The sequence below is a fragment of the Myxocyprinus asiaticus genome, chromosome 24 (genome assembly GCF_019703515.2).
Source record: "Myxocyprinus asiaticus isolate MX2 ecotype Aquarium Trade chromosome 24, UBuf_Myxa_2, whole genome shotgun sequence".
In the NCBI taxonomy this organism is placed as follows: domain Eukaryota; kingdom Metazoa; phylum Chordata; class Actinopteri; order Cypriniformes; family Catostomidae; genus Myxocyprinus; species Myxocyprinus asiaticus.
In genome coordinates this window covers 10014054-10026497 of record NC_059367.1, presented here as the reverse complement: position 1 = coordinate 10026497, position 12444 = coordinate 10014054, and the positions used below count along the sequence as shown (strand labels likewise).

Genomic DNA, 12444 nt, shown 5'->3' with positions numbered 1-12444 from the left:
GTAAAAGTAGGCGTTGATGTTTTTGAGCTGTAGAGGCCGTCATGAATGAATGTACACCTAGTGACGTAGGGTAGTCACGGAAGTAGAGAACAAGGCATTTTTGCAGCTTTGTTGTTATTGCATTGGGGATTAAGTTTTGACTTCTGAAATTTACAGTATGTTTTTACAGTAGAAAGACCTCTTATAGCTCAAAATATCAAGGAAAATTTTATTTCTCATGACATGACACCTTTAAGACAACTTGATTTTTTTCAGGAATGACAACATTAGGGTTTACAGTGTAGATGATACACCTGTAGCAGAGAAGGCTTTTAAGCATCAGTATGTCAAATGAGGAAGCCCCCTCTTACGCTAAGTTTGCTTCACTTCTCCTGAATGCTTCCTCTAATGAAAGCAGAAGCAGGAAAGCAATTCAAGACTCATAATTTGAAACAAACACACAGTGTGCATTTGCATAGTGACAGAAGGAGGGCAAAGACTGAATACAAGCAGTTTAAAAAGAATCAAAGGCAAAGTAGTGAGTGACTAGCTGCAGGTGGGTTAGAGCAAAGTAAATACTAGAAACAGGTTGATCAGGTATACAGGGATGTTACAACAGTGCTATTGTCGACCGATTTTTGACTCAGCGAGGTGATGTGGTGAATATTTAGACAAATCAAATCAAATTGAAGTTTGACGACTTTCTTAATCTACAACAAAGAGGGACGCAAGACTTTGCACTGTGGTAAGTCACCAGTTTGTGTTTCTGTACTACAAAATGCATAGCAGTGAGTGACATCCTTTGATGTCTCATGATGCATACTTTCACTTCATAGAGACACCTGTTAGCACACTTTCAATTCGCTGTACTGGCTGTATTTGAATCTGATAAAGATGTTGAGAACAGGAAACTTTAAGGAAATATGAGCAGTTGCACAGTTTTTGAATATAAGACAAACAGGTGTACAACATGTTTGATTCATTTGAATTTGCTCAAAATGCAGAGGTAGGAATTGTACTTAAACTTGCATGAGCATTTTCATTTGTATATGATGTCTCAATATGCAAGTTATATTAAGTATAAAAATGCATCATCAATATATAGATATAAAGAAAGGAAATGTGGGTAGCATTTGAATTTCAATCTAAACAATTTTTCATCTGAACAAAAAATTAGATAAAAGGCTTAAGGGCAAGTTAGGAAAATGGAAATGTTACCCTTAGTGTAAAATGGAGACAAATATTTGTATCTTTTAAGTCTCGCTGCACTTACGGAGAAAAAGTCTGTTGAAAGACTTGAGTTTCCTGCTTTTGGTCAAATCAAACAAGTAAAATTGACTTATGCAACAGTTTCATAAAAGAAAACGCATAATAACTTGTGGTTGTAAACATGGGTGAATCTTAACACTGTGGTGAGAACAGTGCATACTCACACCTAAAGAGCTTCCTTATAAGACTAAACATTTTAGTGTTGATCTATAGTATTCTTGTTGTGAACTGAGATAGTGATTTGCACAAAATTGCGTCTTTATTTCTCAATAATATGCTTGCTTTGCAATATATATTCACATTATTACTTTATATCATTCAAAAGCACTAAAAATTAAGTAAACAAAAATTAACTCTGTTATATGGTGCTAAACTGCCTTCTAGAGGGCGCACCAATGTCAATGACAACTTAAGAGCACCATGTTGATAGTGTTTAGGGAAGTGGTCTTAAAAATGACAGTCATTTCAGACGTCTTCTTGTTCCGAAAGGTTAATAAGAGCTTTTTGTAAAGAATTTACTAGCCTGGTCATTTTATGACTCTAGTGGCAAAGAAAAATTGCACTGGAGTGTGATGAAAGAATCATGTTCTGGTACAAGCATGAATAAACAAGTGCTTTTAAAAGCTTCAGTTAGCTAATAACTGTACAAAAGTAGCACACAAACTGACTTTTACTTGATTTCTTCCCTGTCTTGTCGAAAAATGCAACCCCTCTAGTACAGTACAGGAGAAACTGTCATTAAATAATGACCTGCTTTGAAGGGAAGGGTGTGTACTTCACTCGTGTTCATGCTTGTGTGTTGGCAGATGACAGATTAAGTCATTTTATAGCTGTTATCAAATTCCAAGTGAGTTTGTCTTGATTTTACAGTTCTCGCTAAATCTCTACGATCAGGCTTAAAGGTGCATTTAGTCATTTTTCCTCATTAAAATGTTTTCACTACCAAAGAAATGAATGGTAATTTTGAAGCATATGTATAAAATCATGACCACTCACATGAGATTTAGAATCAGGTCATCATCAGTAAGATGTTTTTTTCTACATGGAGAGGGTCCCCTCATGGGGGCAGCCATGTTAGGATCCCATGGCCAGGGGCGCATTAACACGCAGGCTTATATAGGCTGAAGGACAAGTGCCTACAACTCCCATGGGGCCCAGCAGGAGGAGCACGTTTAAACGCTTTTTTGTTGACATGGTAACTGTGCCCCCCCCCCCCCAAACAAAACCTTAAAGGGTGCCTTAGTGGACCAGCGAGCCCCTATGTCCAGAGGCACCCCTGCACATGACCAGACAAATACTACTCACTCAATCTCAGTAACCACACTGTTGATTAACACTTGAACTCATGGATTAAATTAATCATAGCTAACTGTGTATAGTGAATTTTTACAATGGTATCAGTAACCAAAATCTCTTGGTTTTGAATTATGCAACATCCACACCTCTAGGTGTCAGTGTAAGTCAAAAACAACATATGAAAAAATTACTAAGTGCACCTTTAAAACTCACTTCAACTTTTAGGAAATCTGTTGCATTTGTCAATCACCCTCATGTTATTTGAAACACTTTCTTTCCATTTTTTTATTTAGAAGAGATATTTAGCAGAATGTCCAGAGTGCAATTTACCATTAAATGATAATGGCTGGCAATTCAGACTGTCCAAAAAGAACAAAAAAGCACTCTAAATGTAGTTTGTACTGCTTGTTTGTGAAGTTCTAATCTATATAAAAGAAGAGACGCTGTTTTCTAACTTGATTCCCATAGAAAGTTAAAATACTTTCTCCTATCCCAGCTAAATACCCATGTATAGATGACTGCAGTCCAATGAATGCCCATCTCAGTTTCTTTCAAAATCTTATTATCAAAAAGACCAAACTGGGATTCTTTGGGTTCTTTTTATTTGTCTAACATCTTTATTTACTTTAAGAGATTCAACAAAGATCCAAATTCTACTATAATAAAAGCCCTAAGACAACTATAAGGGAACAAGACAAAAAAATGCCTCCAACCTCTAAACTACACCAAAATGAAGGCACTCAACATCAACATCAATACATGTGCAACTAAATGGATACATTTAGCTCTGAATCTTTACTAGGTTAAAACAGCTGCCCCATAAAAAGTTATGAAGTGCATCGTCCAAATATTCCCACATAACTGCTGAGACGGAGTCACTGGGGCAACAGGAAGACCTACTGCTGACCTGAGGTCATCCTGTAGGGAATATATTATGCTATAAAAAGACTCAGAGTACACTACGACCACGTCTTTCACGAAAACATGGCAATAAATGTATGTGAGAGGATGGAGATTCCTGTTTAAAATCGTTTAAAGGCAATCTTTCAGGCATGGCGTTTCAGTGTTTGGTGCATGCCCATCATACTACATTTCATACAGAACATTAACAATATTTTACGGTAAAAGTATATTGTTCAAATATATTTTCAATGTAAATTACAAAGTAATTCATAATTTTACTTAAAACATATTTATGTACTATATTTTAGAGTAAAATTACTTTTATATTTTTTTTCATTTATTCAGATACAAATATTTTTTAAATATAATATACAATAAATTCTTTATATACATATACACCAATGAGCTAAAACATTATGACTAACTTTGATCATCTCCTAACAAGGCCACATGTCTGAGTCAGAGCATCTCTGAAACAGCAAGGCTTGTGGAGTGCTCCCGGTCAGCAGTGGTGAGTACCTACCAACAGTGGTCCGAGGAGCAACAAACCACAAACTGGCGACAGGGTGTTGGGCGCCCTAGGCAAGTCTAACCCATCTGGTCCGAACCAACAGAATGTCTACTGTGGCACAAGTCACATAAAATCATAATGATGGTTAAGGGAGGAATGTGGCACAACACACAGTGCATCACACCCTGCTGCATATGGGGCTGTGTAGCCGTAGACCGGTCAGAGTGCCCAGAGTGATGGATGACCCCTGTCCACCATCGAAAGCGCCTTAAATGGGCACGCGAGCATCGGAGCTGGACCTTGGAGCAGTGGAAGAAGGTCGCCTGGTTCCGGTGAGTCCAGTTTTCTTTAACATCACGTGAACGGCCGTGTACGTGTGCGCTGCTTACCTGGGGAAGTGATGGCACCAGGATGCACTGTAAGAAGACGACAAGCCGGTGGAGGAAGTGTGATGCTCTGGGCAATGTTCTGCTGGGAAACCCTGGGTCCGGCCATTCATGTGGACGTCAATTTGACACGTGCCACTTACCTAAACATCATTGCAGACCAGGTACACCCCATCATGGCAATGGTATTTCCAGAATACCATTTCAGAAGGATAATGTGCCCTGCCACACTACACACATTGTTTGGGAATGGTTTGAGGAACATGATGAAGTGTTCAAGGTGTTGCCCTGGCCTCCAAATTCCCCAGATCTCAATCCAATTGAGCATCTGCGGGATGTGCTGGACCAACAAGTCTGATCCACGCCGGCTCCACCTCACAACTTACAGGACTTGAAGGATCTGCTACTAATGTCTTGGTGCCAGATACACTTTTAATGTGACAATATCATACAGTATAGTCCATATACTTCTCTTTCATGCATATTGTTTTAACATTTTATATGGCATCATAATACCATCATAACAAGATAAGAATATATTGCCATCTCTGCTAAAAAAATAAAACTGTTTGTTGTAAAAAATAAATGACTTTTTCAAACTATGAGCTCTGATTCTGGCTTAACTATAAGCACTAACCGCATTTGACGCAACTGTTATTTGACCTCACAACAAAACAACCAAAATTCTGATACTTCCTGTTGTTGTGTGGCATCTGATGTTTGAGGCTAAAAGGAGCCTAAAAGTTCATGTCTCTACAGCTGTGCAAAGGCACTGCCACTGTTCATGCAGTATTTGTCAAAATACCATCTCTAGATCTGTTTTGGACACATATCTGTATATATTAAAGTTATTTAGTAATGTGTTTTCATAAATCAACAGAATACAATATCATATGAATGTGATAGCAGGTGTCTATGTCTATGTACAACACAAAAGCTAATGGGAAAATATACAATAATTGTATTGCTCACTTGGAATACAATTGACATTTATAGCATAACTGACCAACATGGGAATAATGGAGCGGGTCTGAGCTTACTCACGCCTGTGATCTCTGATTACCTGAGTCCTTTGCTCAAACAAGACTTCTTACCTGTCTGTGATTTAATATTTACTTAAGGAGTCAAAGGACTATGACCTTGTACTTGGTGAAAAAAGATTCAAGTTTCTCAGATTTAAGAAACAATGGCAACCTTAACATATAGGGCCCAGTTCTCTCCGATATAATTTTAGCCAACTGTTGTAATTGAACCTGAGACTCAAATATTTAAGAGATATTATCAATATGATCATGATGGAAGTCGACTGTGTACAGTGACTTACAGTATGTTTTCTTGTAGACTGAACATTATGACATCACCGAGGAGAACCTGGACTTTCTCATCCATGCGATTTAGGTGTAAGTATACTAAATAAATTCAAATGCATTTTGATAGATTAACATTGTTGTTATTTTTTTAAGAATAAATATTGTACTCTAAGGTGTTCCAAATCATTATACTGTAAAACAGACATATTCAAACTTATCCCAAAACTTCTAATCAATTGTTTCTTTGACTACTGTAGCTAGACCATCACAGGATGAAGGGGAAAATTATTTCAGAAGGCGATTATTTTCCTCTTTCAGAGGTGAATGGCATGAACCTGCATCACACAGATTTCACACCTCTCTTTACATTAGCCAAGTTTACTTTGTAAATAAACTGAAAGGCGTACAGATGAATTACACAGTAGACTGTCTTTAGACTGTAGCTCAAAGTTCTATTCTCTGCCCTGGCCTACAGAAAGGTCTAAAGGACCAGAAGAAGATGTTTCCAGTGATGTAGATATGAGACGAGCTTTCTCAGATGGAGGGATTGAAACCAACAAAGGTAGGACTTTCTACTGAGGTGAAACAGGCAGTTTTCCCACCAATGCATTTGTTTGGACTTATCAGTTTTGGGTAATTTTTTTTTATATGTGCAACAAATGAATACTTTCAGATTCTGAATACAAAGCTATTTTCAGACGTCGGTGTTCAGTGTGTCCTGTGTATTGACCAACGCTGTGTCTGGTTCATTCTGAGGTAAAGCTCTTGTGGTCAATAGTGCATAAATAAAATTAGTCTATAATTTCTATGCCGATGCTGAGGGGATGAAAAAACACATAGTACTCGACATCTCTCCCCCTGTTAATGTTTTTATGCAATTGAACTGAAACCAAGTTTAACTGAAGCCAGCAGTTAAATCATCACAGATGTATTATCCACAAGCAGTGTTGGGTAAGTTACTCTAAAAAAGTAATTAATAAATAGCTACTAATTACATCTTCTACAGTGTAATTAGATTACTGTGCTAATTACTCTGTCTCTAAAATAATTGCATTACTTATTACTAATTACTTTTTAAAACCCATATCAACCTCGACCAGATGAAAAATACAAGGATAGACATGAAACTCTTCTTTTAATTCTTTCAAATAAATCATATAAAATCACATAAATTATTCTTGAACTGGCCAAAGAATTTAAGGGGGCAGCGTTAAATTAAAAAACATAAATTTTAACATCAGAATTTACATTTTAAATTCGCTATTGTTTTATATAGAATTGTTCTATAGTCTATATAGTATTTCACGCAATTTCATCAGAAGTAACAGTAATTAAATTACTGAAAAAAGAAGAGTAATCCCTTACTTCAATTTTTTCAAGGAAAAAGTAATTTAATTACTGTAATTAATTACTTAGTAATGCATTACACCCAACACTATCCACAAGTAACTGCAGTTATATGTTAAATATACATTAACCTTGAATGACATTTCTATATTCTCATGTCAAGTCTGTTTGGTAAGTCAGCATTTTATATTCATACACAAACTTTGCACATTCAGTTCTTACATTGTGAACTTCTTAAATTATAGATATTTTATTCAATATTTTTTATAATGTAAGGTTATATAAAATTTACATTTTAGCATGGCATGTTCTCAAATGAACTTTTTGTCTTGCATAATTGATTGTTATTGTACGGAAGCCCTGAACCGCAAGGTGGAAAAAAAATTCCATTCCTGAATCTCAGTTCCTTCCTGAGCCTAAGTCTTACATTTTTTTCTCTCTTCCTACATTTTTTTTCTCTCTTCAAATTATTATTTTTTCTCTTCATAAATTGTTTTTCTCTCTTCAAAATTTTTGAAGAGCATTCGTAGAACACATTAACAGTGGCCACCTAAACCTCGAGTTCAAGATTACCCCGAAGTCGCAAATAACCCCTCCCTATTTACTCACGGCGTTTTCGCAATAACAGCCAGCCAAATATTTGGATATTTATTTGACATTCCTCATCTGGAACTCCTCACTTCTGCAGTAGACAAGTGTGTTTCAAAAGCATAGACAACTTGTTATATTAAAATATATTATTATAATTAAATTCCACCAAGAAAGTCTGCACATGACATCCCAGTTCAGTTGCGAGGATTTAATTTATAAATTATCTTTTTGTTTAGAAATTAGATTACTTACAACAATATTAACATTACCAGATGTACCCCTAACACTTCAAAAGGACAGACATAATAATTGTTTCCCGTTTTTGAAGAGAGAAAAAAACTTTTTTTGAAGAGAGAAAAAAAATTTGAAGAGAGAAAAAAAATTTGAAGAGAGAAAAAAAAATGTTAGGAAGAGAGAAAAAAATTTAAGACTTAGGCTCAGGAAGGAACTGAGACACAATTTTTTTTTTTTTTTTTTTTTACCTTGCGGTTCAGGGTTTCCGTATTATTGCAATATTGTTAAGAAAGAAAGATGGCATGAGAGTGAGTATATGATGAGAGAATTTTCATTTTGGGGGGTGAACTATCCCTTTAACAGGTCGGATCATTTGAATCCTTAGTGTGAATTCTCTTTGAACCTGTCCTGCAATACAGCAAAGCAAGTGCTCAGGGAAATATACAGTATTTAAATTATACGCAGTTGTTGCTAGAATTGGAAAGTCCGATTCATTTTTGCGACTCGGTTCGTTCGAACAGTTCATTTCAATGAATCATCTTATGAAAATCGGAATCATCGATCATGGTTCAAAGTCCAACAATATTGACTTTGAACTATTTGTATGTATACTTATCGTATATATATGTATACATGTCGATTTCATTTCAAATATCCCGTAAAATCCCCGATTTTGAAGTGAAATCGATATGTATACATACTTTCACATATATGTGTTCGATAAGGTAAAATAAATTAGGGTGTTTTTAGTTTGAATCTATGCATATTTATGTCTTCATGTATGATGCTGTCACCATCGAGGAGGAGATTCTGGTCGTAATTGTTTATGCTGTTTATAAGCCCCGTCTGAAGAACATTTGTCAAATGTTGCATAGTTCGTAGTTCTAATTAGTCACCCACCTTCAGTACCCTGCTAAAAACAGCCTTATAAGCCTAGTTTTAACTGTTAAGTGTGAATTCAGCTGGGTAAACAAAGTTCTCTCCCCACAGTCGAGTGATTCACGAACGTTTTACTTCGAATCGGTTCGACTGAATCACCAAAAGGAACCATTTCAAACGAGCGATTCGTCCTGACTTCATCCTCGCAGTTCTCAACCTTATTTTCGATGAATGCTGTGATCTTTCGCCGTCGTGGGAAAGACAGCCATTAGATCTCGACATACGGTAATTATCACATGAATTCACAACATTTAGAAAGCTAACAGTAAGATACTCGAGCATGAACGGAATTACTCTCTCTGGTGTCAAAGGAAGAGGGACGAAGACAAAATCTTATAAACACAAGAGTAAATTGCATAGTGTGTTTGTACATATCGATTCTATGTAACGGGTACATTTTGAAAATTGCGCAATTGTTAATGTTCTTGTGGTATGTAGAGCTTGAGCTTTTTTTCTTTCTTTTTTTTTTTTTCTATAAACCTTTTTTCTTTCACATTTATGTGTCTTAGTATTAGAAAAACTCTTAAAATATTTTTAAAGTCTAAACTGATGGAACAAACAGTCATATACATAAAATATATGTAGATCATGCGTAATGATAGTCTTATTCCAGCATATACTGTTATATAAAAGACTTTTGTATTAAAATCAAAAAGATTTTTCACTGTTACTGGCATGTTGTAATGCACTTTAATAGCATACAATGCAGGTTAAGATATCATCTTGATGGTTTTGGTGATCTAGACTTAAGCTTACCAGGAGTAACTCCTGAAAACATTGTCACGAGAGAACATTAAGAGAGCAGAATTTGATTTCTATTTCAACTTTTAAAACTAACTTTTTTGGCTGAGAAATGGAACTTACAGTGGGGCTCAAAATTCTGGGTCCACATTGAAATTCTAAATCTAATTGAAAGCAATTAAAATACCTTTTCATTATGCAGTTTGATCAACTATTAAAATGTAAACATTTTGTGCACTATATGCAAGTGGTTCCTCTGCTGTAGGTATTTCGGTGAACAATGCATTCTTGAGCAACTTTATCTGATAAATTGATTGTTCTGTTTGAACTTTTATTGCTCAGGTGCCTTCCTTCCAGTTGAAGATGAAGACCAAGAGATGGGAGCCATGAAGAGGTTCAGTACCTTTTTTACGTCCTTCCGTGGGAAAAACAGCAGAGACAGTGAGAAAACGTTATTTAAGTATTGCTTTATAACCTTTACAAGCAGATAACTTGCTACTTGAATAATCTATTCAGACAATTATTTTCCCATATTCTTAAAAATTCTGTTGCATTATAAACCGCACTGAATATACTGTATGTTTATGTTTGTTTTAAGTGGCAGAAAGCATCTAAACATGTCTTTTAATAAGTACTTTAATGAATGCAAAAAATTTTGGTGTATCACAACATTTTGGTGGGTAAATTAAACTTTATAATCTTTAGCTGTGGTCATTGGCTTTATAGTGCATATAACAGAAGTTCACTTAAAACATTTCACCATTAATGTCACGAATGAGTCTTCAGTCGTGCAATATTTTTCTTACTTAAAGGAATATTCTGGGTTCACTAAGTTAAGCTCAATCGACAGCATTTATGGCATAATGTTGATTACCACAAAAATGTATTTAGACCCGTCCCTACTTTTCTTTAAAAAAAGCAAAAATCGAGGTTATAATGAGGCACATACAATGGAAGTGGATGGGGCCAGTTTTTTGGAGGGTTTCAAGGCAGAAATGTGTAGCTCATAATTTTATAAAAGCACTTAAATTAATTCTTCTGTTAAAACTCATGTATTATTTGAGCTGTAAAGTTGTTTAAATCGTCATTTTTACAGTTGTGTTAGGATTTTAGGTTTTGTTGGCATTACATCGTCACAGCAAAGAAGTTGTTACATTGGCAATAACTTAACACAGAAAACGTTAGCAAGTAATTTTATCACACTAAAATCATGTTAACATGCATATTGTGTATATCTTTTGGCTATACTTTTGAAACAGTGAGTATTTTAAAGTTTACAGATGTCCTCATTCACTTGCATTGTAAGTGCCTCACTGTAATCCAGATTTTTGCTTTTTTTTTTTTTTAAGAAGAAAGAGGACAGGGGCCTGGGTAGCTCAGTGAGTATTGACACTGATTATCACCCCTGGAGTCGTGAGTTTGAATCCAGGGTGTGCTGAGTGACTCCAGCCAGGTCTCCTAAGCAGCCAAATTGGCCAAGGTGGCTAGGGAGGGTAGAGTCACGTGGAGTAACCTCCTCATGGTCGCGATTAGTGGTTCTTGCTCTCAATGGGGCGTAGCATGAGCCTCCACATGCGGAGTCTCCGCGGTGTCATGCACAGCGAGCCATGTGATAAGATGCGTGGATTGACGGTCTCAGAAGCGGAGGCAACTGAGACTTGTCCTCCGCCACCCGGATTGAGGTGAGTAACCGCGCCACCACGAGGACCTACTAAGTAGTGGGAATTGGGCATTCCAAATTGGGAGAAAAGGGGAGAAAAAATGAAAGAAAGAAAAAAGAAAGAAAATGAGGGTAGAGTCAAAATCATTTTTTTTTTGTGTGGTAATCAATATTATGCCACAAAAGCTGACGATTGATCTTAACTTACATTGAACCCGGAATAGTCCTTTAAGGCAAAAAAGGCTAAATGAATATCTTTTACCTCTAAATTTCAACTTAGTGCTTAAATATTGTATTTCAAGATGAATTTAGAATTCATTTATGAAGTCACAAGGAGGTTCACAAAAGTGTGTCAAAGCACTTAATTTGCATCTGTTCTTTAGTGCATTTCTTGTCTTTTCAGTTACAAGCAGCAGTAATTGTTCTGTCGTTTATAGAAAGGCACATTGTGGGGTTACCATGGTGAGGCAAGTCAAGCTAGAACAAGACTTTGTGACTTAGTGGAGTCCTGGTATTCCTTTCAATTTGTTTGCTCTGTGTTGGGGGAGGCTGCCAAAAAAGCAGGCTCAAAAGGAAATTTTAAGGAAACACACAGATGAGCTCAGATTTTCTGGACTGTAATTTGTTTGTACTTGTTCATGGTTTGTATTTGAGCGTAGCTCGGTTTTCCTTGTTTGATCAGAGTTTCAGCTTTCAAAAGGTTTGATATTACGCCCTTTATAAAGAGAAATTTCCTAAACATTAAAGAATGTAACATTTATATACAGTTGGTTTGGTAGCATATCCTCTGAATTAAAAAGAAAAGACTCTATCCCTTAAAGGTGAAGTGCAATTGGTAAGACTTTACAATAAGTTTCCCTTCTCTAACATTAGTAAATGTATTATGTATCATGAAGAAACAATCAACAATATATTTTTCACAGCATTTATTAATCTTTGTCAATGCTAGTTAATAAAAATACAATTTTTGATTATTAGTTCATGTTAGTTTAAAGTGCATTAACTAATGGTAACAAATACAACCTTTGATTTAAAAGTATATTACTATAATCAAATTAACATTAACTAAGATTAACAAATGCTGCAAAAGTATTGTTCATTGTTCATGTTAACTAATGTTGTTTACCAATGTCAACAAATGGAACTTTATTGTAAAGTGTTACCGTGCAATTATAATTTGTTTTTTACATACTGCAGTACTTTTTCTTATCCAAGCTTAATATGCAGACTTTAAGTACAGTAGGTCATTCATAGGTTTATTCCACTGAAAAGTGTAAA

The 12444-nt window shown here is 35.7% G+C and overlaps 1 protein-coding gene across 2 annotated transcripts in view; it reads left to right on the top strand.

Annotated features, from left to right (window-relative positions):
• The first annotated feature begins 410 nt into the window (after positions 1 to 410).
• Positions 411 to 12444, top strand: part of LOC127415155 (DENN domain-containing protein 2D-like) — a 28685-nt gene continuing 16651 nt past the window's right edge. The window contains exons 1-5 of one of the 2 annotated variants that reach the window (XM_051653757.1): positions 411 to 724; positions 5686 to 5744; positions 5912 to 5974; positions 6130 to 6216; positions 9849 to 9947. In XM_051653757.1, the coding sequence (XP_051509717.1) occupies positions 5696 to 5744; positions 5912 to 5974; positions 6130 to 6216; positions 9849 to 9947 (298 nt within the window). In that variant the 5' untranslated portion in view covers positions 411 to 724; positions 5686 to 5695. Of the gene's footprint in view, positions 725 to 5685; positions 5745 to 5911; positions 5975 to 6129; positions 6217 to 8807; positions 8991 to 9848; positions 9948 to 12444 lie in introns of those variants that run through there. The other variant, XM_051653758.1, reaches the window with a different exon arrangement.